At 46.2% G+C, this 27,805-nt stretch overlaps 1 protein-coding gene across 17 annotated transcripts in view; it reads left to right on the forward strand.

The window, feature by feature from the left end:
- Window positions 1–27,805, forward strand: part of AGAP1 (ArfGAP with GTPase domain, ankyrin repeat and PH domain 1) — a 559,287-nt gene that overhangs the window by 277,701 nt on the left and 253,781 nt on the right. For all 17 annotated transcript variants that reach the window (XM_070618668.1, XM_070618665.1, XM_070618663.1 and 14 more), the window contains one exon: window positions 7,457–7,549. In XM_070618668.1, the coding sequence (XP_070474769.1) occupies window positions 7,457–7,549 (93 nt within the window). The remainder of the gene's footprint in view (window positions 1–7,456; window positions 7,550–27,805) is intronic.

The raw sequence follows: 27,805 nt of genomic DNA on the forward strand, positions 1-27,805 counted from the left end.
GCAAAGATTTGGATACGGAGTGAAATGGGAACTTCTCAACGTGCGGGGAGTTCTGGTACATGGGTCAAAAATGAAGAGTGAGGAGGGCCAGCCCGGTGGTGCAGTGGTTAAGTTCACATGTTCCACTTCAGCGGCCCGGGGTTTGCCGGATTGGATCCCCGGTACGGACCTAGGCACCACTTGTCAAGCCATGCTGTGGCAGCATCCCATATATAAAATGGAGGAAGATGGGCACGGATGTTAGCTCAGGGCCGGTCTTCCTCAGCAAAAAAAAAAAAGAGGAGGATTGGCAGCAGATGTTAGCTCAGGGCTAATCTTCCTCAAAAAAAATAAAATAATTAAAAAAAAAAGAAGAGTAATGGGTTTGTATAAAGATATTTATTATCCTGTGACTTTCTTAGTCTCCAGCTAAAGACTTCTCACATTGGCTATAAGGAAATGATGAAACTCTGGCAAAATTCCCCAATTTGATCCCAGGCTGGAGTGCCTGAGGATTTACCTCGAGGTAGCTTTTAGTACCAGAAGCCTCGAGTGTTTTTCGAGGCTCATTGACATAAAGGCTCTTCACTTGGACTTTTCTTTGGGGTCATCTGGGGACCATTTTAAAAACTGTAGATCAGCTCTCTGGGCTCAGGTTTCTGGACCCAAGTCTGTGCATGGGACCCTGGCATGTGCAGTTTGCAAAAGCTCTTTGGGTAATTGGGATGCAGAGAACCCCTGAACTATGGAGGAGGGACAAGTGCTGCCACCCCGTCCCCTCCCTCACACGCAGCAGACATTACCAATCAGTCGTGGAAGGCTTTGCAGTTGAGCCCAGAGCTCCAGGCAGAGCTGCTGTCATGGGACTGCAGTCATTTGCCCTAAGGACACTGCCCCTCCCTGGAATAGGTCAGTGCATTACAAGTATAGCTTTGTAAGCCAGTGATTCTCAACCAGGGCGGTTTTGCTGCCCAGGGGACATCTGGTAGTTTCTGGAGAAGTTTTGGGGTGTCACCACTGGGAGTTGGGGGTGGGTAGGATGCCGCCGACATGTGGTCATGGGTAGCAATCAGGGATGCTGTTCACCATCCAACAGTGCACAGGTCGGCACCCACATCAAGAGCGGTCCAGCCCCTAATGTCGGTGGTGCCCTGTTCTGAACAAGCTAACTTCTCCGTTTGGTTGGTTGCTGCTGACTTAGATGCAAAGATGTCGAGCATCTCTTGTCTTCAACAGGAGGAGGGCTCTCTGGGGTGGCAGGGGTCTGTCGTCTGATCGCTGCCCTTGTTTGGAGATGGCGCTCTTGATGTGGCTCCTGGCTTCCAAGTGCAGTAGATACCCCATCCGTTTCCCGCCGTGCTGGTGGCGGTTTTCCCATTGGGCTGTCATTATTGCCAAGGTCTGTGGCCGACAGCACGCACCGCCTCTTGACGACTCTCCCCTCTCCTTTGCCCAGTGCCCTGTGCCACAGCAGTTCCTGCAGACACTGCTGCTGGAGGGGCAGAGTGAGGACCAGACAGACCAGGCCCAGACCCCAGCCTCCACTTACAGCCGACATTTGACCTTGAGCTAGTTACTTAACCTCTCTGAGCTGGAAACAGTAGTGGGTCTGTGGCGGGGCTGTTGAGAAGATTCCCTCTAAGGGGTGAAGAGTCTTTGTGGCATTGCTTTCATTTTTTCTCACCAGCACTAGTTGTTGCAAATGATTTCTGATGGTGCCCCGCAGACGCGGTTGTAGGAATATGCGAGAGATTGGGAGGAAGATGTTTAGGTTTCTGCAAAATCCAGGTGAATATCTGAGATGCATAAACTTGTACACGAATAAGAGGTTTTATTGTGAAATGTCTTCAGACACAGAGAATGGCAGCAGTCACCTGAACAGCTCTGTCCAGCACCTGTAACCCTTCTCCACCCCCAGCTTGGAGACTTTCAGTTGAGAGGGTGTCACCTCACAGAACAGGCTGTGCCCTCACTCACGACCAGTGGACTTGAGAAACCAGTTGCTGACGATGCAGAGAAGGGGCGCCGTGAGTGGGACGCCGTCACACCGGGGAGGAGTGAGGACTTTTGAACGTGGACCAGGGAACCTTCTGTATCTTTGCCCCTCCTGTTAGGGCGTGGCAGGAAAACAAACACCCAGGCACGGGATACCTTTCAAGGGCCACATTTATTGGGCATTGGTTTTGGTTTCTATTCTAAAGAAAGTCATGAGAAGCCAGGAAGAATCTTTACAAACAGAGCTGTTTATAGGGAGAGCTCCAGCATGTCCCTGTCCCCTCATACGAAGGGCACCTCTGGAGGTGGAATGTGCCAGAAAATAGTATCCTGCACCCTATCCACTGGGTAACCGACAATGCAGAAAACTTGAAGGCAGGAAGATTCAAAATGATAATAACTCAGTTAAGAAATCTTTCCTTCCTCCCTGTGTCTGCAGAGCCTGGCTGTGCTTGGTGTCTATCAGGGGCCGTGGTCACCAGAGTCACCCCACGTTGGAGAGAAGGGAGGGGCTCCCCAGGCTAAGAGGAGAGTGGAGGACAGAGGGGTGGGGGCACTCTTGCGCTTATTCAAGCCGCACACACGTGGGCGTGCCCCAGTGCAGGCATCCCGGCAGAGGCCAGGGGCCCCAGCTGTCAGGGCAGGTGCTAGAGCCACTCAGAACTCATCTTACGGTGACTCAGAATCCCCATTAATTATGTCATAATTAAGGGCTCTAATAATGCAAAGCCCTGCCCATGAATCTTGTCGTCATCAATGCTTATTCCCTTTTTTAAATGTTGGAAAGCAGTTTGAGAGTAAACCATTTTAAAAATTGAATCTGGCTGCACAATGGTTACTGGCAGGAATAGAGATTGGGGGTCATGGGTTTGCATCATGGCATTGAAGGAAAAGATGGCTAAACTCCCAGGCTGGACCCGCCTGTGGGCCATTACTGGCTTTCACTTGAACAAAACGATGGTGGTGGTGGTGATGGTGGTGATGGTGATGATGGTGATGATGGTGATGATGATGATGATGATGATGATGATGATGGTGGTGGTGGTGGTGGTGATGCTGGTGCTGGTGATGATGGTGATGATGGTGATGGTGATGCTGGTGGTGGTGGTGATGCTGGTGGTGGTGATGATGCTGGTGGTGGTGGTGGGGGGGTGGTGTGGTGGTGGTGGTGGTGATTACGGTGATGGTGGTGGTGGTGATGGTGATGATGATGATGGTGGTGGTGGTGATGGTGGTGGTGGTGGTGGTGATGCTGGTGATGCTGGTGCTGGTGGTGATGGTGGTGCTGGTGGTGGTGGTGATGACGGTGATGGTAGTGGTGCTGGTGGTGATGGTGACAGTGACGTGTGGATATTTTAAGTTGAAGATCTTAAAAATATTAACTCCACTAGATGTCAGTGTCATCCAGGGAATGAAAAGGGGCAAATTAGTTTTGAAATTGTAGCAATTAAGAAATGAAAGTCTCATTGTTAACAGTTTGCACCCATTCTGAAATATGGAAAATTTCATAGACTCTTCATCCCTGGTGATTGTTGGTAATTATTGGCTTAAGTTGGCAAAAAGTATATTTATTTAGAAGTGCTTAGGAGGAGGAGAGATGTGCCATATGCCGAACAATCTTGGTGAATAAAAACCCACGCAGGCTGGCATTGTAGGACCCAGATGAAGGGACACCGTCCTTATTTATTAGGCTGTCGTAAAGAGGCCGGAGTTAATTAGGTAGTACACACATCATTTTTCAAATACCATGCTTATAAATTTTATAAAGTGGACCTGGAATGTCCCACTCTTGGCTAACGTTTTGCTGTCCCAGAGGTTTCTCTTTGCACATAATACACATTTTTTAAACAAAAATAGATCACACGCACTTTTTACAAAATAGTTCTGACTTAAAGTCTCTCCTGGGGTAGCAAATTTTGTGTTATATTTGCAGTAGGAATTATACTTTACTAATCAAAAGCTAAAACATATCTTATTTTGCTCATTTCTTTGAAAAAATTGTTTTGAGAAAAGAAATATTAAAAGGCTATATCTATTTAATTCCTGGTTTTTTTAATATAAGTCTTAGAGCAATTAATTTAGTTTTGTGGCCCTAATTTATATGTGGTTAAAATGTTTTATTAGAAAATATTTATTTTCAATCATACAAGAAGAAAAAAACAGATGCATACACTCACCACACAACTCATCAAATAAAAGCATTTTGCTGATGCTGCCACCACGGCTGGTTCTTCAAGAAACAAATATCATCAGTAGGAGTCAGCCTGGTGGCACAGCGGTTAAGTTCATGCGCTCCGCTTTGGCGGCCCAGGGTTCGCCAGTTCGGATCCTGGGCACGGACCTTTGTACCGCTCATCAAGCCATGCTGGGCAGCATCCCTCACAGAAGAACTAAAATGACTTAAGAACTAGCATACACAAGGATGTACTGGGGCTTTGGGGAGGAAAAATATATATCTATATCATCGGTAAATTTTGAAGCCCTGCCTCTGGGTTTGTCTCCGAGATACATTCCTCTGCCTCCCTGTCCAGGGGTCAGCATTCACTTGAATTTGGTGTTTCTTATCTGTATCCATGTTGTAAACTTACTCTAGTGTGTGTTCATAGTTGTACTTTGCTTTCCCTCTTTTCAAGCTTTATAGTAATGGTGTTTTTTTATGTTTTCCAAAGCTTACCAGATAACGCCTATCCCGTGAACCAGAGCCAAGCATGCCCAGTAACCAAAGATTGTGAAAAGATGTTCCCCAGCTCAGAAACTCGCTGTGAAAATAAGGCCGCAAAATTGATAGTGTAAACTGAGTTGTTCGAGTAGTGTTTTGTCTTTTGTGGAGGACAGCCTGCATCCTGTTGCAGTGGTCCAGCAGCCTCTTACTCACTCATTGGTTACGGGGAGAAGCACTGTCTGTCTGATAGTGAGGGCTCTTGGCGGAGATGCTTCTTGTCCCTGTAAGCAGGTAGTTGACGAGATGTCCCTTCATGGCTTCTTTCCTCACATGGGAGAAAGTTAAACATTTTGGTAAAGAAGGAGATGATAATTAGATGATCTGAACCTTGCTCTCCTCTGTATTCAGTGTTTGCTGAGACTAAGCAGGCACTCTTCTGGCTTGCCACCGACCTTCTGCGATGAGTGCGACAAACTCTTGTTAGCTTTCTAGTTGTGCGTGTCAGGCTCGTCGTGTTGTACGGTCACGGTTGACACAGGCAGCAGGTCCCGAGAGCTGCTTTGTATCTGATGGTTCCACGGAGGCGTGTCTGCACTAACGCAAGGATGAGCTGTCAGTGATGTCGTCTCAGTTGTCGGAGAAGTCTGGAGACCTTACTGGGAATTTATCTTGGCTGCAGTGTTTTATGTCCCATGGGTTTGTTTTGGTTTAGTGGTTGGATTTCAATTTTGTTGATATATACTCAGCCTGTTGTAGAAAAAGTAATTGTGAAGCTAAGATTCAGCATTCCTGAGCCTAACCGCTTCTCACTGCCCTCTCCTTGAGATTTTAGGTTCATGGCTGTCCCCTGAAATGTTAGAGTTGTCAGGGAATTTTGGAGGTTTTTTGGCAGTAGAGTGTCCATCTCTTTCATCTCTGAGGGTGTGATCTAACATTGAGGCTGGTCCTCCCTGGTCCTGCTTCTTGCGGAGTCTGGAAATTCTGCCCTGAGGACGGAGTGACTGTGGGGACAGATGTGCTGTCGTGAGGAAGATGTTAATTTTTTTAATGTTTGTTTTGTTAATTATTCTGGTTAATAGAGAATAATGAAGATGGATTTGCAAATTTATAAATTTAGAATGCATAGCATTCCAAAAGTACCATTAATGAGCTCTGTTGATTTAAGTTTTTTCCCAAAACGTTATCCCTGTGAGCTTTGAATCTTATTTTATAAATAGAAACCTGAAGTTCCAGCTTTCCCAGGAATCGAGATGTGCGGAAAAGAGGATTTAGGGCTATTACATGGCACTTACTATACAATATTAATTAAAGGATTAGTTAAAGAGAAAAGTGAGAGCCTAACCACCACCTGCTAAAATTCACGACAAGGAATTGCTAAGTATCTCCATTTTGCTCCGAGTTCCAAAGGGGTAACCCTTACGTTTTGCGTTCTTCTGCAACTTTCTGTTTGTTGCTGGTTTTGTTTCCTGTTATCTCATCCCAGGCTTCTATCATCCTCAGGAAAAAATGTGCACAGTGCCTGACACACAGTAGGTGGTCAATCAATGTCAGCTCTTATAACTGTCACAGAAGCATGTTTTCTAATGAGCGCCTGTGCTCATCAAAGTGCTGGGTCTGAGTTTATATCAGGGGAACGTTTCTCCCTCCTTACGTCCCGTGGCATTGCCCCTTTTACCATTAAAAAAACAAAGTCAGTGGCTCCATCTCACACCTCTTTGAAACTGGGTTCCATCAGCTTCTCCTTACAGCGCTGGACACCACAAAGTCTGTTCGTTTCATATATCATCTCAGATTTGAAAAGCACATGAAAATGTTTCTCCATTTTCAATATTGCGTGAGTAATGTTCCCATTGAAAAGTAATGGAGTGAAGTTGTCACTTGTCAGCACAGTTATTAAGGAGGACGAGTCTCAGATCTTTCTCTCATAATAAAATAAATCTGTCAGAAAATCATAGTGCTCACACTTGCTCATGCCATCAAGAGATGGAGGCTTAGCTGTGGCTCACCTTCGATTTCCCCGTGTCGCGGTGTGCTCGCGGGTGTGGCTTCTCCGGATGGAACACACCACCGCCCTCCCTGCCAATCCCCAGCCACCTGGCTGTTCACGTAACATCCACGATTCGACCAAGGAAACTGTTCTAGGAACTTGGCAAACGAAGCTGCTCTTTTTCCCCCCCGAGTTCTAGCGTTTTGTCAAAAAAGGACATTTTCAACTTCTCCCCTTTTCTGTTTTTTTTTTTTTGGTAGCCTACACTGGTTTGGCTTTGAATTTGTCATTTTCTAACCATCCAGAAGCATAAAAGGAAACATTACCGGCACCTTGGTACGAATCATGGGGGTGTACTGTTAAATTGCGCAGCTGAGTCATTAATAGAATTTTTTAAGTCCTTCAGACGTTAATTAAATATGTACATTTATGTGGTGGGTTTCCCCAATCAGCAACAAGGAGCCCTTTTCTCCCTGGCTGGATTAACTGCTGCTTTAGAATGTATTTTCCTGTTGGGTGTTACTTTCGTATACGGTCCCTTGGTTTCCAGTAATTGAATTTTGAACTCTTTAAAAAAGAATTAAAAGACAATTTTGCAGGGGAAAAGTAAGGGGAAAAGTTTAGAAAATTCTGTGTAAAATGATGGATCAGTGGAAATGGACTACTTAACAGTTCGCTTCTAGGATGTGTGTGTGTGTGTATGTACACACATATATTGTCTGTGGCTTCTAAATACGTGTTTACAGAAACTGTGCAAATAAGGGCAGACCTCATGCAATCCGTGAACCACAGCCCTTATAAACCCAAATGCTAACTTTATTTTTGCTTTGCAGTCTCGGAAAGGGAGTGACCCAGACAAAGAGAAGAAAGGCCTGGAGAGTCGTGCGGACAGCATCGGGAGCGGTCGAGCCATCCCAATTAAACAGGTACGCTGTTTCTCCCTTTGCTCCCTTCCCCGTAGCTGGAGACACACCCCGGGTCTCGCCTCACTATGATGCTGGCTCGTGCGCCAAGGTTTGTTTGATGTGTTCTGTTGATGAATGTAGAAGTCACTCACTTGACATCAATTAGAAGAGGTTCCTGTGTGTATTAATATAGGATCATTAGAATAAGAAGAGGGAAAATGTGACAACAGATTTAATGAAGTGCGGTCTGCCCGCCTGCATATGGAGTGTGTTTCGAGGCTGAGCTGGCTTCAAAGGCTGCCTTTGTAGCTCGGCTTTGATTGGGCCGCCGGCTGCCAGTCGACAGGGGTAAATCAGATCGTGTACAAGAGCCCCTTGTGATCACAGGAATAGCCCGACGTGGCCCTAATTTGCTCTCGCAGACGGACATCTGAACACTGTTTCAGGCTGGTTTGTAACAACGAGGCAATTAGTTGTGATAATCATAGCCGGTGTGTCAGCTGTGCGCTCTTGTTTGTAATTTGCTAATGAAGGAATTGTAACTTTGATTAGGTTCAGTTTCATTTAGACCTTATTATATAAAGGAACATTTACAGCTGTAATGTGGGGCCTTAATTAAACTTCCTCATTACACAACAGGACTTGAATTCAAGCGTTTGTTTTGGCCTATGTCGCTAGCCTGGAATAGGTTTTCATTAGCCCGGAAACCGGGTACCAAATTACTTTATGTCTCAAGTAAAACGGGAATTCACGTGACATGTTTTGCTATTCTGTTTCCAAGGAAAATCAAAATAAGGAGTTCAGCCGGGCACCGTGGCTTCTGGAAATGTCATCTTTTAGTTTGTTAAAGAAGGCCAGTTGATTTAGAGTGCATTCTGCTTGAGAGAGAGAAAAAAAAATCTGGGCACGATAATAGCTCTGGCTCTTATGGATGTTGCTGTGACTGATTCTTCCCTCTGGGTGATTGCTCTTTGCCCTCCTGTTCTGTGGTACCTAGATCGTTTTTGCCGAATTTTAGGAACTCATGTTGGCACTGTAGCCTTAAAAAGGGCTAGTGTCTTTCCACAACACAGTTTCACCCATTTGCACCAAGTCGGAATGCAGCTTTAGCTGAGGGCCAGGCAGTTTCAGTATGGAGTGTAGGGGAGGGTCAGGTTGCATAGGACCATGGCATCATGGTGTCGTGGGTGAGACCAGAGGCAGGGGGATCTACAGAGTTTTTTACAAGACCCGTTCAGATACCGGGCAACAAATGTATGGACTAGCAAGGGGCACCATCAAGAAAAATCTTCTTCCCTCCTCTTTCCTGGTGAGTGACGTCTTCCCTCTAAAACGGTTTCTTTGCTGTAGAGGTCCATGCACATAGCTGCTTATTCTTTCTCTGTGCATTTATTTATAAACCTAACTCTCTACATAGGGTAATTTTAAGGTGTAATTTTTATGCTATTGATGCTGTTTCCACTAGTATTATAAAATCATTTAACCCTTTGCCTCCCTCCTGGAACATATCCCTTTGGGAATATTAAAACTTCATACTAGGCTATTTCCTTAATTCACATCTATTGTCAAGTAGGGTGGGGGTGCTCGCCTCCACGGGAGCCGGGCAGGCCCCCGCTGTAATTAGAACCTTCACTCATTTGCTCCCTGCTCATCTGCGGAGGGGGCTCGTCTTACAGGCTAGGTTTTCAATATGTGGGCAGATTGGAGTTGACCATCAAGCGTAAAATGAGGATTATCCAGTCCTTGAAAGACTTTCCGTTGTGAATCTTCAAAAATAGTCTCATCAAAAATCTAAATCATGGGCCGGCCCGGTGGCGCAGCGGTTAAGTGCGCACGTTCCACTTCGGTGGCCCAGGGTTTGCAGGTTCGTATCCGGGGTGCGGACATGGCACCGCTTGGCAAAAGCCATTCTGTGATAGGCGTCCCACATATAAAATAGAGGAAGATGGGCATGGATGTTATCTCAGGGCCAGTCTTGCTCAGCAAAACGAGGAGGATTGGCAGCAGTTAGCTCAGGGCTAATCTTCCTCAAAAGAAAAAAAAAATTAAATCATGATCTGATCTCCTGGTGAATTGTGGCACAGGGAGCACACACAGTTCCTCGTCCCTCGTAGCTGCCCCCACGTGCAGCCATGGACAAACTCCTTCCTGAAGTCCACACCTGGCGGGATGGGTCAGAGTCCCCCTGGGTCAGGCTCTTCCAGGCCTCAGGTTCCCCATCTGTGAAATGGGACACTGGACAATATCTGAGTCCCTTGAAACACTGGGATGTGGCGATTCCAGAGAGAATTTTAAAATTCCTGCAAAACTGGGTTTTCCAATGAGTCACACTCAGGCTCCTTTGTTGGAGTCTTTCTGTGGGTCCCATGGATTGGTGTGGGTTTGTAGACAGTCACGTAGATTTGTCTTGCGTGCCTGCGTGTGCCTGTGTTTATAAAGGAACCAAGATCATTAGAGATTGTCTGAATTCCTAACCCTCCCAATGTGATGACTTCAACTGGTAGAAATGAAATGAGAGGATTGCAGAGGAAGGAGGCCGATGGGGCGGGACATGTCCGCATGTTCTAGAAGCTCAACAGACCTATTTGTTGAATAAATGAACAATTAAATGAGTCCTTATTATCTCTTAAGTGCTTTTCAGATGCATCCCGCTGAAGCCTCAACATAGCCACAGCTGAGGCAATGTGGTATCCTTATTTTAAATTACACCCAGAGCCGAGGAGCAGTCCAGACCAGGCAGCTTAGGAAGCGATGGGCAGCCCAGATTCGGACCCAGGCCCCTCTGCCCCAGAGCCTGTGCTGTTGCCACTGCCTGTTGGCAAGAAACCTTCAGAAAGCTTGGAAAGCAAAGTTATGTGTTTTAAATTGAATACGTGAGCCCTGACCTCAGACAAAAAAATACCTTCTGCCTGTGTAGAAGAAACTTCTAAGACTGTGCCCGCAGCAACGTGTTTCTCTCTCCAGGGATAACGTAGGCACGCTCGTCTGTTCTGGGGGTGGGAGGGGTCGTTTCATCCCATGGTGATTGCTTGTCACGTGCATTTCCTGCCCTTCTCACCAGCAGCCGGGCACCTTGTCTTAATGCTCAGCCTGTGTTCAAGTCTCGGTTTGCCTGTTGGAAACCCGCCCTCACCCCGGCTCGTGCACCCTGTGCCTCATGGCAGAGAAATGGTCTTGGAACCTCAGCAACCTTCGTGGGGCTGGCAGTGGTGATGGTTTTTGGACTGGCTACTATTTTTGATCATTGCAGGCTCTTTTTCTCCCCCTCCCCACGGGAATCTTGTAATGGATGGTTTGGGACACAGGCGAGGCAGTCTGCAACATGCCCGGCAACCTGACTCATGTGTCTACAGATTGTACATGTTCCGGTGAATTATCTTAACCATGTTTTGCTCACATCTTACAGCTCGTTCCTTGTGAGGACGGAGACCTCTTCTCCCAGCGTGGGAGCTCACCCGATCATGATAAGTGATGATTTGATCTCTTCTCTTTTTTCCCAAAGATTTCTCATCAAGAATACAACAATTTTTGCAAAATGATTTCATTTCTTGAGAACTTGGGGCCCCCTCCCCCTTTTTGTCCTGTCTGGGGCCTTCGAGGAGATTTGGTTCAGAGTTCTGTTTCTTCTTCTTCTTTTTTTTCCACTAATAAGATAAGGTCTATTGGAATAAAAATTAAAAGGCAAAGCAAGAAAAATAAAAAGCCAGAGGCCCAGCTCAGTGGCGAGTGGGCTTGTCATGTATTAATTTTTCATTGCTGCGGAGAGTTGTACATACATAATCACTTGATTGCGATGGGAGTTAGGGAGCTCCTATGGTGTCATTTGCATAAATCTTGTTAAGTCAATGGCAGTTAATGAAGTACAAATGAGCCCGGAGAAGGTGACATGCAAATCGTGGGTGGCAGATGGGAGGTCTGTTTGGGGGATGGCAGCTGTGTGCTCTCCTTTCTTTCTTTCCCTTTCGCGTTTTTTAATCTCTATATTATGGCACACATACACAGCCTCAGCCCTGGCCTCTCCCCGCTTCCCAGCAGACTCCAAGCCAGGGCCGGGCCTGCCCTTCCCGCCCCCGACGCTCGCCCGCTCTGCCAAAACAGACCGAGTGGCCTCACCCGGCTTCACAGTTAGCAACAGACACCAGAGTATATTTGATTTTTCAGAATCTGGATCAGTTTATCTTGTCGTACTTACACAATTGGACATAGATATATACCTTTTATTTGGTGGGGACAAACAAGAAAACTCCTCACTAATTCTTTCAAGGCAGTGTCTTGTCTCGTGAGATTCCAAAGAGTAAAAGATACTGTCTTTGCTTTATTATTCTTCTGTGTGAGAGTCTGGCCAGGCAGTGGTGTTTATCCAGGTGTTTTCCCCCATCCCACGTTCCTGGTTGTGCCACAAGCATTCCCAGGGTTGGTTAGGAGCAAGAGAGACAGGAAGTGTACCGGCCCCACCATGTAAGTCAGGCTGCAGCAAAGACCCCTCCGTGTCAGTGCAGACCCCTCAGAATCCCCACCCCACCCCCAACACAGGCTGATCTCAGTCATGAGTAGGGGGTCCCTTGCCTGGGGGTTTGTTTTTTAAAGATTTAAGTGCTGGCAGGCCTCCCATGAGCTTTTAGAGATTTATGAGCAAAACACTACCTCTGCTTACTGCTTCCGGAAGTTTTTTATTTATTTCATCAACCGGGTGGTATTTGGGGAGACACAAGTCTCCGCTGACATTGAAGACACGCAGGCGAAGAAGTGTGTTTGGAGGCGTATGAGCTATGATGACGACCATGGTGGTCACCCGGGAGTCATCACTTCCTGTCCCTGTGCATCTCACTCTGCCACGTCCAGCCAGAGCACGCTTCCCCCGGGGTACCACTGGAGGCCTCCGGGCAGCAGGGTTCATTCTGTGGTGCTCAGGGCTTACCAAAGGCATGGAGTGTCCTCTTAAAACTTTTTTGAAGTCTGAGTTTGGACCTTGAACCCAGATGTCGTGGCCAACTCTCGAGCAGACAGCCAGCCAGTGAGAGCAGAGATTTTTCAGCAGCCATGGGGAAACGGTCCCCAAGCCGTCAGAGGAAGAGCCAGCCTGAGTGGCACTTTCCCGGAGCACCCCGCCATCAGGCCTGTGAACTGTTTTGAAGCAATGCGAGTTTTTGATTTCTCAGTTGAGTAGAAAAAAGCAATTGTCAATTAAGTGGAAGGACGGTCCAGAGTTAATCCCCTTGGCCAGCCTCCCGCAGGCCGCTGACCCACGTTGTCTGGTACCTGGGATCAACATGAGGGGGTGGATTGTGTGGTGTTGACAGAATAAAAGCCACCTCAGGACGCTCACTTTAACATCTCCTGAAAGTTCGACACCATTCACAGCCGGCCAGTCGACTGCTCAGCCATCGTGTGCTTTCATGGAGGAAACGAAATCGAAGAACGAGCCGAAACTTGAGAGCGATTGAAGAGGAAGAAAGGGATGCTGTGTCTTCCTCTCAGGAAGGCGAGAGAAGTGGATTCTGCGGGTCTGCCCTCCGGGCTGCGTCTGCGAGGTATGATGGCCATGGCTCCTGTTTATTAAGCCTGACCACAGAGGAGCCAAGGTGAGCAGAAGGCGCCCTGAGAATTCGCTGTTCACCCATGTGGCAAATCAGCTCTGCCTGAACGTCGGGGGCCCGTTGAGTTCCCCAGAAGCAGATAATTTACTGACATGGACCCCAGTGCCCTGAAAGCTAATTTACCTCACTTGGGTGAACAACTCCATGAAAGTATTGCATCTGGCCGGGCTCACGACAGACTCAGCCAATTACGATTATTAATTTAATGGGTCAGGTGGGTGCATCACATGCTTTTAATTTGACTCCTCAAATATCATACTGTCATTGGCAAAACGGTTCGGAATATCTGGACGCCTATGCAGGAATTTACAGGCGTCCGTCTTCGATTAAATAGGGCACCCCCCCCCCCCCACTCCCTGATCCTTTTGGCAGTGTGGGTAGATGGCAATATGGTCCATACAGAATGCTCTGAATGCTTGAAGAGACTGCATGAACCAAGCTAGAGAATCCATCATTTAAATATAAATCTGCGAAGCCATTTAAAATAATCCTTCCCTTGGTCTGAGGGCTGCAGGAGGGTGATACAAAGTAACGTACGCTGAAGCGCTCCACACGGTGTATAGCTCCACACGGTGTATAAACTGCCGTGCAAACATCATGTTGTTTCCAAGAGTGGAAGTTCATTGCGAGGCTCAATGTGTCCTCTGTGTATCCGTATTCCAGGAGCTGGGGTAATATCTGACTTAGTGATTCATTTCAGCAAAACGTTGTTTATTTTCTTTAAAAGTGCAACAGCGATGGCAAAACCCAATTCCCTATGCTCTCGGCACTATAAACTCACAGCAACGGGGAAAGTTTCTTGAAGCTGGGCTTGGCACGGATGGCCCGATTTTATTTTTGACTTGATGAATCAAGAAGATACTTGTTTGCGGCACTATTGCTTACCAGACGCAACCGGCTTGTAACAGTCATGCACTCCTCCAGTGCAGACATGCCCCAGGTACTCTGCTAGGGGCTCGGGGGCACAGAAGGTGTCTACAGCCCAGGCTGGGCTGGGTCGTGCAGGGAAGACCCCGACCCATGACCTCCAGTGCTCGCCAATGGGTGTTGCAGTGGAGGTGTGTTGAAAGGACCCAGGGTTGGTTTCTGGTGAGGCCTCTCTTCCTGGCTTACAGACGACCACCTTCTTGTGTGCTTCCTATCCAGTACATGGAGCCGCATACAATAGGTTCCTTAGATTTTCAAACATGTCGACAGGAACAGTGGCCTTGCCTTGTAATCCTAGGAAGGCCTAAGGCAGGAGAACATGCAGATGGAGAGACTGTTGCAAATGGCTCTTTGGGTCACACGGACCTGTGTTGCCATCCCACCCAGCTCTGCTATCAACGAGTCACATGTTACAAGCTGAAGTGTGTTCACATGAGTGTGGCCTTTCCTCTGTGCGTGTGCTGCTGGAGTCTCTTCCTCTTCTTATAGGGCCACCAGTCATGTTGGATTATGACCTCAGTTAACCTCAGTCACCTCTTTAAGTGCCCTCTCTCCAAATAAGGTCACATTGGGGGTTAGAACTTCAACATACAAATTTGGGGGGAACACACTTCAGCTTGTAACATGTGACTCGTTGATAGCAGAGCTGGGTGGGATGGCAACACAGGTCCGTGTGACCCAAAGAGCCATTTGCAACAGTCTCTCCATCTGCATGTTCTCCTGCCTTAGGCCTTCCTAGGATTACAAGGCAAGGCCACTGTTCCTGTCGACATGTTTGAAAATCTAAGGAACCTATTGTATGCGGCTCCATGTACTGGATAGGAAGCACACAAGATTCTAAATATTCTGATTTGAAATTTTCAACTTAAATCCTCCTAAGCTGCAGTAAGCTGTTAGCATTTGAATCAGGCTGTTATGGGAACCATCCTTCTACAAAGCATATGGCCCCTCTCTATACAGCGCATTTTATAACTGTTAAGGCAGTGGAGACACTTCAGATTGGTTTTAAAAAGAAAAACAAGGCTGTAGTAAGCAAAGTGATTTCATTGGGTCCTTTCCCACGCGAAGGTGGCTCCTCCAGACTGTGGGCAGAGGCAGGCACAGCAGGGAAGGGCCAAGAAAAGCATCTTCATTCAGCAGATCCCTGCTATTCCAGGGTTTATCTTAAACATAGCTTCCCTTCTGGCCTTCTGGAAAAAAAAAATCAGTTGTGTCACAAGTTATGAAAGTAGTCACTGTGATAATGGTCATGGTGCTGTGTGTTTTTATTAGTTTATCCCAGGTATAAGAGACGATGCCCAGACAGAGTAGTTAAGTTCTCACGCTCTGCTTTGGTGGCTTAGGGTTTCGCCGGTTCAAATGCTGGACACAGACCTACACACCACTCACCGGGCGGTGCTGTGATGGCATCCCACATAGAAGAACTAGAAGGACTTACAACTAGGATATGCAACCATGTACTGGGGGCTTTGAGGAGAAGAAGGAAAAAAAAGATTGGCAACAGATGTTAGCTCAGGGCTAATCTTTACCAAAAAAAAAAGAGCTGATGCCCAGAGAAATATATACCTTGTTACTGAGAGAAGGTATGGCAAGAACACAGAGGACTCCCCCCCCCAACCAAACTCGTGAGGCCTCTCACCATTGAGGTTAAAGTCCTAACCCATGATGAATAGCTGTAAGTACTTAACCACAGTCTGCACACTTGCAAATAGCACACGGAAACGGATGTCTACCAAGACCCCTGAGAAATTCATAGCATCGAGTCTGATTTCATTTCTGCTTTATTTAGCTATTTGTACTGGAAGATTCAGGTTCTCTTCCTGTAAGAACATAGAACATACGCTAGGACTTCTCCCAAGCTGGATTTTGTTCTTTCTGTGAACAGAAAGGTTGAAAACCAAGGGAACCCCTCTCCTTCTGGCGTGAAGAATCACGCTGGCTGTCAGAATTTCCTGTTTTGTGTAAAACAGCAGCAGTGGCACTCCTGGAGCATTTGGCTGCTAGCCTAGACGCTTTTCCAAAAACTGGACAAGGGGGCCCAGACTGGACGCATGGATGCTCCCTGGTTCTTACGCATGCTCCTTTTTCATCACATTTTTTTACTTCTTGCTTCAGCGCCTTTTGCCCCAGAAGTTCTAAGAAGGGGGTGTCTTCAGACGTCTTCATGGTGCCCTCCTCAGCAAAGTCACCAGACAGCAACTTTTCTTTTTTTTTTTTCAGAGAAAGATTCACCCTAAGCTAACATCTGTTGCCAATCTTTCTCGCCCCCCCCCCCCCAAAGCCCCAGTGCGTGGTTTTATATCCTAGTTGTAGGGGTCCTTCGAGTTCTTCTATGCGTACCACCACCACAGCATGACTGCTGACGGGCGAGTGGCGTGATTCTGTCCCCGGGATCCGAGCCCAGGCCACCGATGCTGTGAGCCCTGAACTTTAACCACTAGACCATGTGCTGGTCTCAGCAACGTTTTTATCAGATAGTTCTGAGTAGCAAAAACACACTTTTTCTTTCCTGCATCTCACGGAAGGAACTTATTTTTAACTGACTTGCCGATAGCTGGGTTTTCAAACCCTTAGTACCCAAGCTGACAGGTGTGATTAAATATGTAGAAATTTGGTGGAATATTATAAAATGGGCCTGGAGGGGTTGTTAGTTTGGAAAACATATTCGTAGTTAGACATTTTCTGTAAAATATTTAATATTATAGTTAATGTTTATAGACTGGTGAAAAAGAAACGTTAAAAAATACTATGAATATCTTAGGCTCTCCTCAAATACTGTCTTCTCCAATTCTGTCAGACCGACACCCTGCTGTATTTCCTCCTACAATTTCCATCTGCTTACAACGTCATCGCAGTGAACCAGGTTGTGATTGTGTTAGATTCATAAGAATGCTGGCATTTCTTTCCCGAGTGCTTGTTGTGCATCCGTCACCGTAGGGGACACTTCAGTCATAGGGCCTCATTTAATTCTCCACCAACCTAAGACGCCACTTACTGCCCACGGCAGACGAGGAGTCTGAGGCTTGGGGAGGTTAAGTCACAAAGCCAAGGTTTGTTAGCCACAGAGCTAACAAGTAGCAGACTGTCCTTTTCCTTCTAGAACAGTCTTTCCTGTCCCATTCACTGCTGATTTAATCTGTGCTTTTGCTTACAATGACCAGCTTTTCTAAACCAGATGAAAAGTGAAGTCACTGGTATACTCTCCTCATGGGGTTCCAGCAGGACGTGATGTTTTATGTGGGGTTTGTCCTTGAGAGCATGTGCTGTCTGGCATCGACCATGGTCCTGGCGCTGCAGCCCGCCTCAGGGTCACCTGCAGGCCACGAGCGTGACTGGGGCTGGCTCACGAGAGATTTGACCCGTTTAGGCACATGGGGTCGCTTGGGGCTGCTTCCCTTCCCTCCCCCCACACGTATGGCTCCTACTGGTGCTTTTAATCTGTGCTTGTCACAGTCCCCACCTCCTCGGACCCATGTCAGATGCCTTCTCTTCCAAGAAAACTTAACTCGTCCCCCAGGAGATGTGGTACCTTCCTCCCCTCCCTCCCCCGGCGCCCCGTCACTTCTCAGCATCTTGCTGCTGTCCATTCTGATGTATCCACGTGTCCTTCCTTCGCATGTGCTCCCCACGTGCCTCCTGAGGGCACACGCTCTCTGACTGTTCCTCTCCTGCACTGTCGACAGGGCAGGCCGAGTAGGCAGGCGGTAGTGGTAGACTGAGCTGGTCAGTAGTGTGAAATGTTTTTCTTTCCCCAAAACAAATTTTATGTTTGTTTTAAAGAACATTGTATTGGAGAGGTTGCACTCTACTCTGTCGTATTTTAAGATGCAGATTTTTAATTTAATGTTCTCTAAATTTAATTCTGTTTCATGTGTATAGAATACTCTATTTAGGTGAAATACAAGAAGTACATCTTTTTTTGGGGGGGAGGGGGGAAGATTAGCCCTGAGCTAACTGCTGTCAATCCTCCTCTTTTTGCCAAGGAAGACTGACCCTGAGCTAACATCCCTGCCCATTTTCCTCTACTTTATACGTGGGACGCCTACCACAGCATGGCGTGCCAAGCGGTGCCATGTCCGCACCCAGGATCCGAACCAGCGAACACCAGGCCGCCGAAGCGGAACATGTGCACTTAACCGCTGCACACCGGGCTGGCCTCAAGAAGTACATCTTTTAGTCTTCAAAGAATAAAACCGTTCTCAATGACCACAATCCATTTCAGAAAACTAGTTTCTTCTAAAACTTCTCTACTGCTTTTCAGTATTCATACAGAAGAAAATTCATCTAAATAAATATCTTCACTAATTTTATTCACTAATGTAACTTTGTTCCTCAGGCTTGTTTTATCTCCAACCCGCAAATTTTAGTAACACTAGCCTGTTTTTCATAATTGCCAAATTTTTACGCCATTATTCAGTCTATATCAAACCATAGCCTTTGTGATTGTAATTCATGCTAAAAATAAGAATATGTTTATTGGAATAAGCTTTGTAGAAAAATAATTTATATTTTTAATGTGCATAAAAATTAATTTCTTAGAAATACATAAATATTCCAGCTACATAAACATGCAGCTGGGGGGTCAGTAACAGAAAGAGATGATTTGGACATGAAGGACTACAAGAAGCAGATCAACATGGATGGATCTTTGGCCTGTCTTTGTTCATCTAAAGTATCGGAAATTTAAAGCAATGAGAAATCGTTTTGTACTTGGGTTTATAATTAACAAAGTATGATAAAATCCTACTCTTGGCAAAAAGTAGGAGAAAACAGAGTTTTGGAATTGCATCGCTGTGTTAGTGAAAGTTAACCTGGTCCTCTTGGAGGATAATCTGGCAGTGCATCAAGGATGTGAAAAATTGTGTTAGCTTTGTCCCAATAATCCGTCTCCTAGAAATTTATCCCAAGGGAATAATTCACTAGGGGAAAGGGAAAAAATCTTAAGTGTGCAAGAATGTTCACAGCAGAGTTATACTATTTAAACCCTGGGAACTATGGACGTCCAACAAGCAAGGAGTTAAATTAGTGATTTCCAAATAAATAGCCTCTAAAGTGGCCAATTTGAAGACTCTTCAGAGGTGTGAAAAGTGTTTATAAATAAGGAGTGAAAGCATAAAACTGTATTTATAGTAGTTAGCACATGAAAATATACTCGGTTTAAAATTGGGTGAATAGGAACAAAAATGAATAAATTGGGGTGGGTTTAAAGGAGAATTTTAGAAATTTTAAGTTTTTGTTGTGAAATCTTTTTAGACGTGAAGAAAAGTTGCAAGAACAGTACAGAGAGTTCCCGTGTGCCCTGCACCCGGCTCCCCCTGGTGTTAACGGTTTACGTAAGCACAGTGCGATTATCGTCCAGGATCCCTCCTCGCATTTGGTTGCTTTCTCTGCTTGGTCACCTCCACTCTGAGACAGTTCCTCAGTCTTCCTTGCCTTTCGTGACCTTGACACTATTTCACTAATAAGAGCAGTTACATTGTAGACTGTCTCTGGGTTTGACACTCTGGTGTTTCCTCTTGGATGGATGGAACTTATGCATTTTTGGCAGGAAGACCACAGAAGCATATGTCCTTGTCAGTGCCCTCAGCAGGGGCACGTGATGTCCACGTCTTGTGTTAGTCACATTGCCTTGGTCACCTGGGGAAGGTGGGGTCTGCTGGGTTTCTCCATTGGAAGTTATTCTTTTTCCCTTTGATGGAGATGCGATGAATATCTTGGGGAGATTCGTTGAGACTGTGCTGATACTCTATGAAAACATTTTTGATGATAAAAGTTGTATTCAGTAATAAATAGGTTTCAAGAAATGAAGACAATTTCCTCCTGCTAAATGTGCGTGGTATCGAATAAAATGCCCTGGGTGCCGTGTGTGTGTGTGTGTGTGTGTGTTTAAGGAGAGCAAAGCTTATTTTCCCCTGCTCTATGCTGGGTGAATTAGAAGTGTAAATAGCACGAAATGCCACTTTGATCAAGGGAATTTCAAGAGCAGTTGTTATATGTAAACTGGAACTTTTAAGTACTTATTGGCCTTTTAACGTAGTAATATGTGAAACTGAAAAATATTTCCTTGCTTAAAAGAAAGGACAACTAAGATTGTCCTAATGTTATTTTTTCTTCTTTTTTTTTTTGGTCTTCCATTGATTTACCATCTGAGAACAACCAGTTAACCCATCCTGTGTGGAGGGAAGGGGCTAGTGAGGACAACTTTGAAACTTGCTGGGCCTTTGAGGAGGAGCTGGAGGAGCCCAGGGTGTGGAAAAGCTCAAGAGTGAGGAAGAACACAGAAGTGAGGAGGGGCCCAGGGGTGAGAGGAGCTGGAGAAGGCCAGGGGTAAGCAGAGGCCCAGGGGTGAGGAGGGGCCCAGGGGTGAGGAGGAGCCCAGGGGTTAGGAGGAGCTGGAGAAGGCCAGGGGTGAGGAGAAGCCCAGGGGTTAGGAGGAGCTGGAGAAGCCCAGGGGTGAGGAGAAGCCCAGGGGTGAGGAGAAGCCCAGGGGTTAAGAGGAGCTGGAGAAGCCCAGGGGTGAGGAGAAGCCCAGGGGTTAGGAGGAGCTGGAGAAGACCAGGGGTGAGGAGAAGCCCAGGGGGAAGGAGGAGCTGGAGAAGGCCAGGGGTAAAGAGGAGCCAAGGGGACAGGAGAAACCCAAGAATAAGGAGGAACACAGAAGTGAAGAGGAGCCCGGGGGGAGGAGAAGCTGTGAGCGCTGGCAGTGTGAGTGGACTGGTGACAGATCTGGCGAGAGTGGAGTGGCAGTTCCCAGACACCAGAGGTACTGAGGCTGTGGCCTTGCAGGCACACAGTGGGCTCTCAGTAAATCCTAGGGAATGGTCACTGGCTCTCCGTTTCTTTCATTTAAAAGTGTGGCATCCAGTTATCAAACCACAGACAGGCTGTGAGAGCCACTGTGGCCGGGCCTTGAGCCGGTCGGTGTGGAACAGGAAGACAGCCTCACGGCAGTGCTGCCACCAACCAAGGTCCATTGGAGTTTGTTCTCAGATCATTGTTTGCATGAAAATTGAAATTCTACTCAGGGTGTTGCATATGTTTCTTAAGTAATTTATCTCAGAGAATGAAGAATGCATGTGTGTCTATCTTTACATATCTATATAGACACATATGTATTTATATGACATATTAACGTATGCTAATTATATCTATTAGCCTTAAGAAGTGCTTTTCCCTGTGATCATCCCATTTTTACCCAAATAACCAAATACTCTCCTCGTGTCCGTACTGGAATTACAGTGTCCTAGGACAGCAAACACACTGTTTTTAAAGCCGGGAGGGATCCTTGGTTTACACATGGGGAAACTGAGTCTCAGGAAGGTGCAATGACTTGCCTAAGGCTGTTGCTTCTTATGTGGCAGGATCCAGGACCCCCCTTTTCCGATGCCCACTGCAGTCCTCTTTCCATGATTCGCATCGATATCTCAGGCATTTTCTTCTTCATGAGGCTTAAAAAAAAAAAAAAAACAGAAATAACAACGTTTGCCGCTGTTTCGATTGTGTTGTGACTGGCCGTTTTTTTCTAAGTTGAATCCTTAAGCTTCATATCGTTTGATGAGACGCTTTAAAAAAAATGAGGAAGAGAGTAAATAAAAATGAATGCATTTGAAAGGATGTGGTTCCTAAGGGTTGTGAACCAGTTTTTGTGTCTTGATCCAGAAGGCTCTCTGATGCCCCAGCAATCGAGTGAGGCTCTGTGATCTGATTCTTCCCATTTTCCTGGTGAGGAAGCTGAGGCTGAGCTTGCATGATTTCATAAAGCCAGTAAGAGGCAAAGACAAGATTCAAACCCAAGTTTGCCTCTTTCCAAAACCTGTGGTCTCCACATCGAATGACCTCGTCTACCGCCCCGCTTCTGGTGTGACGTCATCCGTTATATTACAAATGCAGGCTCAGGTTGGCATCCGGAGGCTGCTGCAGACGTGTTTTCTAAATAGCGCCAGTGCGGACGGGTCTTCGGTTGATGGCATCCACGCTCCACGGTACAGCCAGACCTTCCGCAAGATCTCCTCCTTAATGCGGAAACCCTCTAAGTGTATTCCACAGCGGTTGTTTGTAATTGGAGTATCCGGAATTCACTGTGGTTTTAATTAGTTGATTACTAGTTCTTTAAAGTGTACTGTACTCACTGTGGGTCTTGCAAATTGGTAACTGGTAGCTACCAGTATAATTAAATATTTCAGAGCACTTGGCTGCAGTAGCATTGAACTGTGAAGAAATAATGTTGTATAGCCAATCAAAAAGAGATCCTTGTAAACTCATTTACAGCGGCAGTGTGTTAGGACCATCATAGAGATGCTTATTGCAGGAGAAATTAAAGATAGAATTTTGTGCTAAGAGGCAATATAGAAATTAGTTCCTGAATTACTTGTTAATTGATTTGGTAATTCCCTTGGGTCTGCATGCTCTTTCCTTCCCCCTTTTTGTTGTTGCATTCAGTTAACACGGACTATTCCCAGAGCAATAAAAATATTTTTCACACCTATATTAAATATGCCCTTACCTCATTCTGCCCACATTAAAGCAGAACCAAAAAATATCTGCCTTAAATCCAGCAGGCATATCATTGTTCTATGTCTACTCATCAAGGTAACCAGTGCATTCGTGGGACCGGATAATTTCAGCAGAAGGAAAGTGTGCTTTCGTGTCTCATGTTTAAGGGAGGTTTCTCCTATTTGTTGTTGTTCTAATGGAAACCCTCCTTTTATCATCAACAGTGGAGGAAATTCTTTTCTTATTGTTTGCAATTTAGCAAGAATAACCATACAGAAAACCATTTGTAGAAAAGTGCAAATTGCTCCTAGAAATGATATTGGAAGAAAATGAGACCTGTTTCTCCGCGTTGAAATTGAGTGTGGATCAGAGAGGAGCACAGTGAGCCAGAGGCTGGTGGAGGGAGCCCCTTTCCTTCCTGCTCTGACGGATGGGGAACAATGTGGGATTTATGCATGTGTTTGTGCTGCTTCCATGCACGAGGCAGAAACTGTCGTCCTTTGGCATTTTTGAAAGAGGAAACTAGCTACACTTTGGACGGTTACCAACCTGGTGGTCTCCGCTTCATTGCGAAGAACACATTTTTAATATCTTGTTGGATGTGCTTATGACCCGTAAAGCAACACAGAAGACTTTTTGAAAAATATCATTACATTAGTTTAAGGTCGTTCTATTATTTTTTTCTCTTCCCCTGCCCCATGATCATCAACATATACAAATATCATTCTGCTTTTGCTAAATTTAGGGCAATTGATGGTTTGTTTCGATGTCTCCTCTTAAAAATGTACAATAGTATTTTATACCAGGAAAAGCAGAAGATGTTTGCATTTAGCATTGTCTCTTAAAAAGTATAAAGTTGTGGCTAGAGCTAATTGTTTATAAATTTGACACAATTATTCACTTATTTACCAAATTAAGTATGTTTACATTTGGGTCAGTATATACAGTAAAAAGTAATGTTTACTTTGGAAATATAAAGCCCTCCCAAGTTTAGCTGTCCCAGGGAACGGAAGCAGCATGCTAAATTTACTGAAATAATGCCCCGCCCGTTGATGAAAGAGCTGCTTGGGTAGATGTTGGCTCCAATAGACAGAGAAGGAATATTCCAAATGCTCTTCACTCCAGGTAGATTCCTTCTAGCTACGCACAATGGCATTGCTGACCTTTTCCTCCCAGTCTGGCTGGCTGTCTGCTGGGAGGTGCTGCTTGGGCAGCTGTGGGATCTGACCAGGGATCCAAGAAGCTGCCTTGCAAGCCTCCTCGTCGTGGACTTTGGTTTTCTCGTTTCTCCTTCCAGCCCCGTTGCCCCACTCCTCCATACCCTGCTTTAACCGTTTTCTCACAGAGCTAGCTATCCTGAAGGTTACCCCACGAAAGTTCCTACGGTGGTGCCTATCGTTATCATTTCCTCTACCAGTTTCAAAAAGACCGAAATTTAGCTGAAAAACCCAGAAGCAATGGTTTTGTAGCCCCCACCCCCCCCCCCAACACCTCTAAGCTTGATGGAGTCAAATCAACCTGCCTTTAATTTCCAGATGGCACAGATGGTGGTTCCCTCGTTGGAGAATTCAGCACCAAATCCCGGCACTGACCCGGCATGGGGGAGTGCGGGGGGGAAGTTATGGGGGTGGGGATTTACAACCCTGGGCAGTTTTGTCATCTTGAAATGTGCTTCTCCTCAAATTCCAGAAGAGAGGAAATATGTCCCCTTGAGGGATTAGAAGGGCACAGCTGTAAACATTTTATTTTAAAAATATGGTGACTTCTATCTTCTGCCCCATAAGCCTAGCTTGTGTCTGAATAGGTTTTCTGTGATTTAGCAGTTAACCTGCTGATTGTTTGTCTCCCAATGTTCGCGTGCAATTGGTTCTCCACCAGAGCTCACCTTGCTCGTGCCGCGTTCAGAGCAGACGTGAGCACCTGGCGAGCCCCAGCGTTCCCTGGGCTCCGACCCCAGCCCCCCAGGTTTGGACTGTAGGGTGCATGTCCTGCACACAAGGCTGAGGGGTCTGAGCAGGAGGTGAGGACTGGCCGTGCAGCTCCGAGGTGATGAATATTTCCGTGTGATATTTCTCATGATATTTCTGCACTTTAATGACTATTTCTACTAATACGTGTACTAATAATTTTTAATGGTTCACATTGAGTAGGTGACATTTTGATACATTAATGAGCCTTATCAATGACTTTTAAAAGTTCTCTAGTTTGCCAGGATACTTTGCCACGGCCCCCTCAAAGGACAGGGAAGAGTGGCATGGCCAGAGCGGTGACCCCCTTCTGTCTGCTCCCTGTGAGCTGTAAGTAGTGGGTCTCACGCCAGCCGCCACCAAATCATGTCACAGGCATCAGATTACACTTCCTAGGTTTGTCATGGAGGATTTCCCTTAACATCGTTCACCTGTCCTGAAAGATCTGTCAGAATTCTCGAGAAGCGGTAAGCCCCACAGGTGGAAGGGTGTTATTTGGCGGTGGCTGAATCCCTTGCTGGGATGCAGAGGGCCAGCTGGGGGATTGCTAGGATGTATGGCAGGAGTGACCCTAAAGAGAAGCTTTGAAGACTGGAAAGTGCTGGGGGTTTGGAACAAGTAGGCTTGACAGGGTTCCTGCTGGGTGAGGAGGCCTCCCAAGACGGAAGCTCGCCTGGGCCACCGTGGTCTGATGGCAGGGCATATTTACACAAGAACATGGTATGTTTTGACAGAATTATGATAAATATCCCAAAGAAAGATTAGTATGGATAATGATCCTGAAGTTCGCTTGTCTGGGGACAAGTGTTTTCTGCTTTGTTGTCAGGTTTCTGGGAAGTAATGAGCATGACTCTGGGACCTTCTTGGGTGCAAGATTTGATAGAAAAGAGGTATTTTGAAAACAATGAAATAAGAGTTATCCTGTGTTGGCTGTTACTGTGTGCCAGGCCCTGGGCTCTACCCTCCTGTGTGTTGGCTCAGTAGAATGGACATGCCACAAGGTCAGGAATTTTTTTTTTTTTTAATCTTTTTGGCCACTGGTGTATCCCAAACCCTTAGAGCAGTAGCTCTCAGTAAGTTTTTATTGAATGAAAAATCTCAATTCTCACAACCACCTTATGGAGATAATAGTATAATCTCCATTTTACAGACAGAACGAATGATCTGAGAAGTTAAGCCACTTGCTCAATGTCACACAGCTTGGAAATGGCCATGCTGAGCTCAAGCATGATGTGGGACTTCCCAAGTGTCACATTTGTTCTGGATGAACCCAGCGAGGTCCAGTGAGGAATTGCCCACTGGAGTGTGTGCCTTAGATGATTGAACTTCTGGAGTTGGAAGGCTAGCGGGTGGTCCGCGGTAGAATTTAGGCACAAGTTTACTTTGTGAATGTGTTACCCTAAGAGTGGAAGGAAGGAGAGAATTCCAGGAGCTTTTGCTCGCCTAGCATTTCCCAAAGTACATTCCAAGACTGAGTCCACTTATTACTTGGGTCTCCCCGGGTGTCCCTAGGTGATGAGTTGAGGACATGCTGGGCCACACAAAGAAAACGGGTGTCTTTTTGCACGACTCATTGCACCTTTACTGTTCTTCTGTGTGGTGGAACCTTCAAGAAAGGACAGAGCATGTGTCATCACTTGCGAGACACATTTCTCGGGACACAGTTACTCCAAAGGTCTGATCCTCAGTCTTGTGGATCAAGTGTCATTGTCTTAAGCTGCAGTTTCATGGACTGGTGTGTAGAGGTTGGTCTACAGCAGCATCTCTTTCATTCCTATAGTCTTTCCACACCTGGGACACGGGCTGGGCAGGGAGGGTGGTGCCAAGACTTTCTCTACAACCTGGGTGTCAAGTCTTTGTCCTGCCATGTGGCTTAAAGCAGAGTCTGGCCGTCCCCTACTAATACTGACCATAGGACCCACAGAGCACCACCTTCTGCAGCCCCCCTGCTCCTGGCCTTGCTGTTAGTGATGGTGCGTTGTATTTCCTCAAGAGGGAGAGCTGGACCACCTGTGACCTTGATGAGCATTCCATCTTATTGGTCAGGGGTTTATTTTCTTCGTGTCCATTCTATCACGGAGGCAGCATTGGTGGGCTGCACCTTGATTTCCGAAGGCAGAGTCTTTTCAGGATGGAGAGACTGTGCTTTGTGTTAACCAAGTTCTAACTTGAATAAGAACTCTGAGGAAGAAGGGGCCACCGTTGGACGTCTGAGCTCACGTTGACGAAATACACACTGGATTGCTCCTGGAGAATTCATAAACATTCCAGGACGAGCCCATTTGGTAGTTTTCCTACATTTCTAAGAAGATTAATCATGACATCAGCTTTTTATATTGTGTGAAGAGATGTTTTTAAAATGTTGCTCCTAAATGCTTTTTAATTTTTCACACTAAATATGTAATTTCTGCATCTTTTCCTTTGTGGGAAATTCTTCCAACCGCACAAGGGTTTGGTCTGTTAGCTTGACGGTGACGTCTGTCCTTGCATCACTGGGTGGCCGTTTCCTACTGGGCTGTATGGTAGACCCAGGACGGATAGGAGGCTCCCCTGGGCTCTGAGGAGTTTGCAGTGGGTAGGAAGTGCTGGTGGAGAGCCGGGACACCCTCTTCTAGGAGGTGAGGCAGGAATCAGGGAGGGCAGCATGAACGACGTGCCATGGAGAATGGGTGTTGGGGAGAGGCAGAAGAGGAAATGACAAGCAGTTTATGGTGATAGGCATACCTGGACCCTTCCTCTGGAAACAGTAGGAAGGAAGATTGGGAACAGGGTTAGGACTGTGTAAGGCAGAGCCTGGAGGGTAGATGTGCTTCCCATATTTGAAGACAGAGGCAGGGGGCCAAGGCAGTGGTTTCCAATGAAAGGTCCTGATGATCTGACCCAGGAACGAGCAGTGAGAACAGATTGGGGAGGCCCACAGAAGACGTGGACGGGGAAGACCTCAGCTCCACAGAATTTCTTGGTGACATCAGGTGGGTGGGACTGGATTTGGCCATTTTGGTGGCCAGTGTGGATTGGTTTGCCTAGTAAGTTAGTTGTATTTAATAAGGTTTCTTGATTATTCATTGGATTGAATTTTTCTTTGCACTTGGGTAATCTCTGTGAGCAATGTATGCTATCAGCCACCAGTAAGTGTTCTTTCCGCAAGTCAAAGGAGGCCCAGCAAGTTTTCTGACTATAAGGGGCTTTGAAGCAGTCAGATCCGTTCATTGTTTTTCTCTCAAAGTAGTCATTTCAGTAAACACCTGATCACTCAGAAAGCCACTGGTAAAGACGGTCCTTCCTTGGGGAAG

This window comes from Equus przewalskii, chromosome 5, assembly GCF_037783145.1.
Source record: "Equus przewalskii isolate Varuska chromosome 5, EquPr2, whole genome shotgun sequence".
NCBI lineage: Eukaryota > Metazoa > Chordata > Mammalia > Perissodactyla > Equidae > Equus > Equus przewalskii.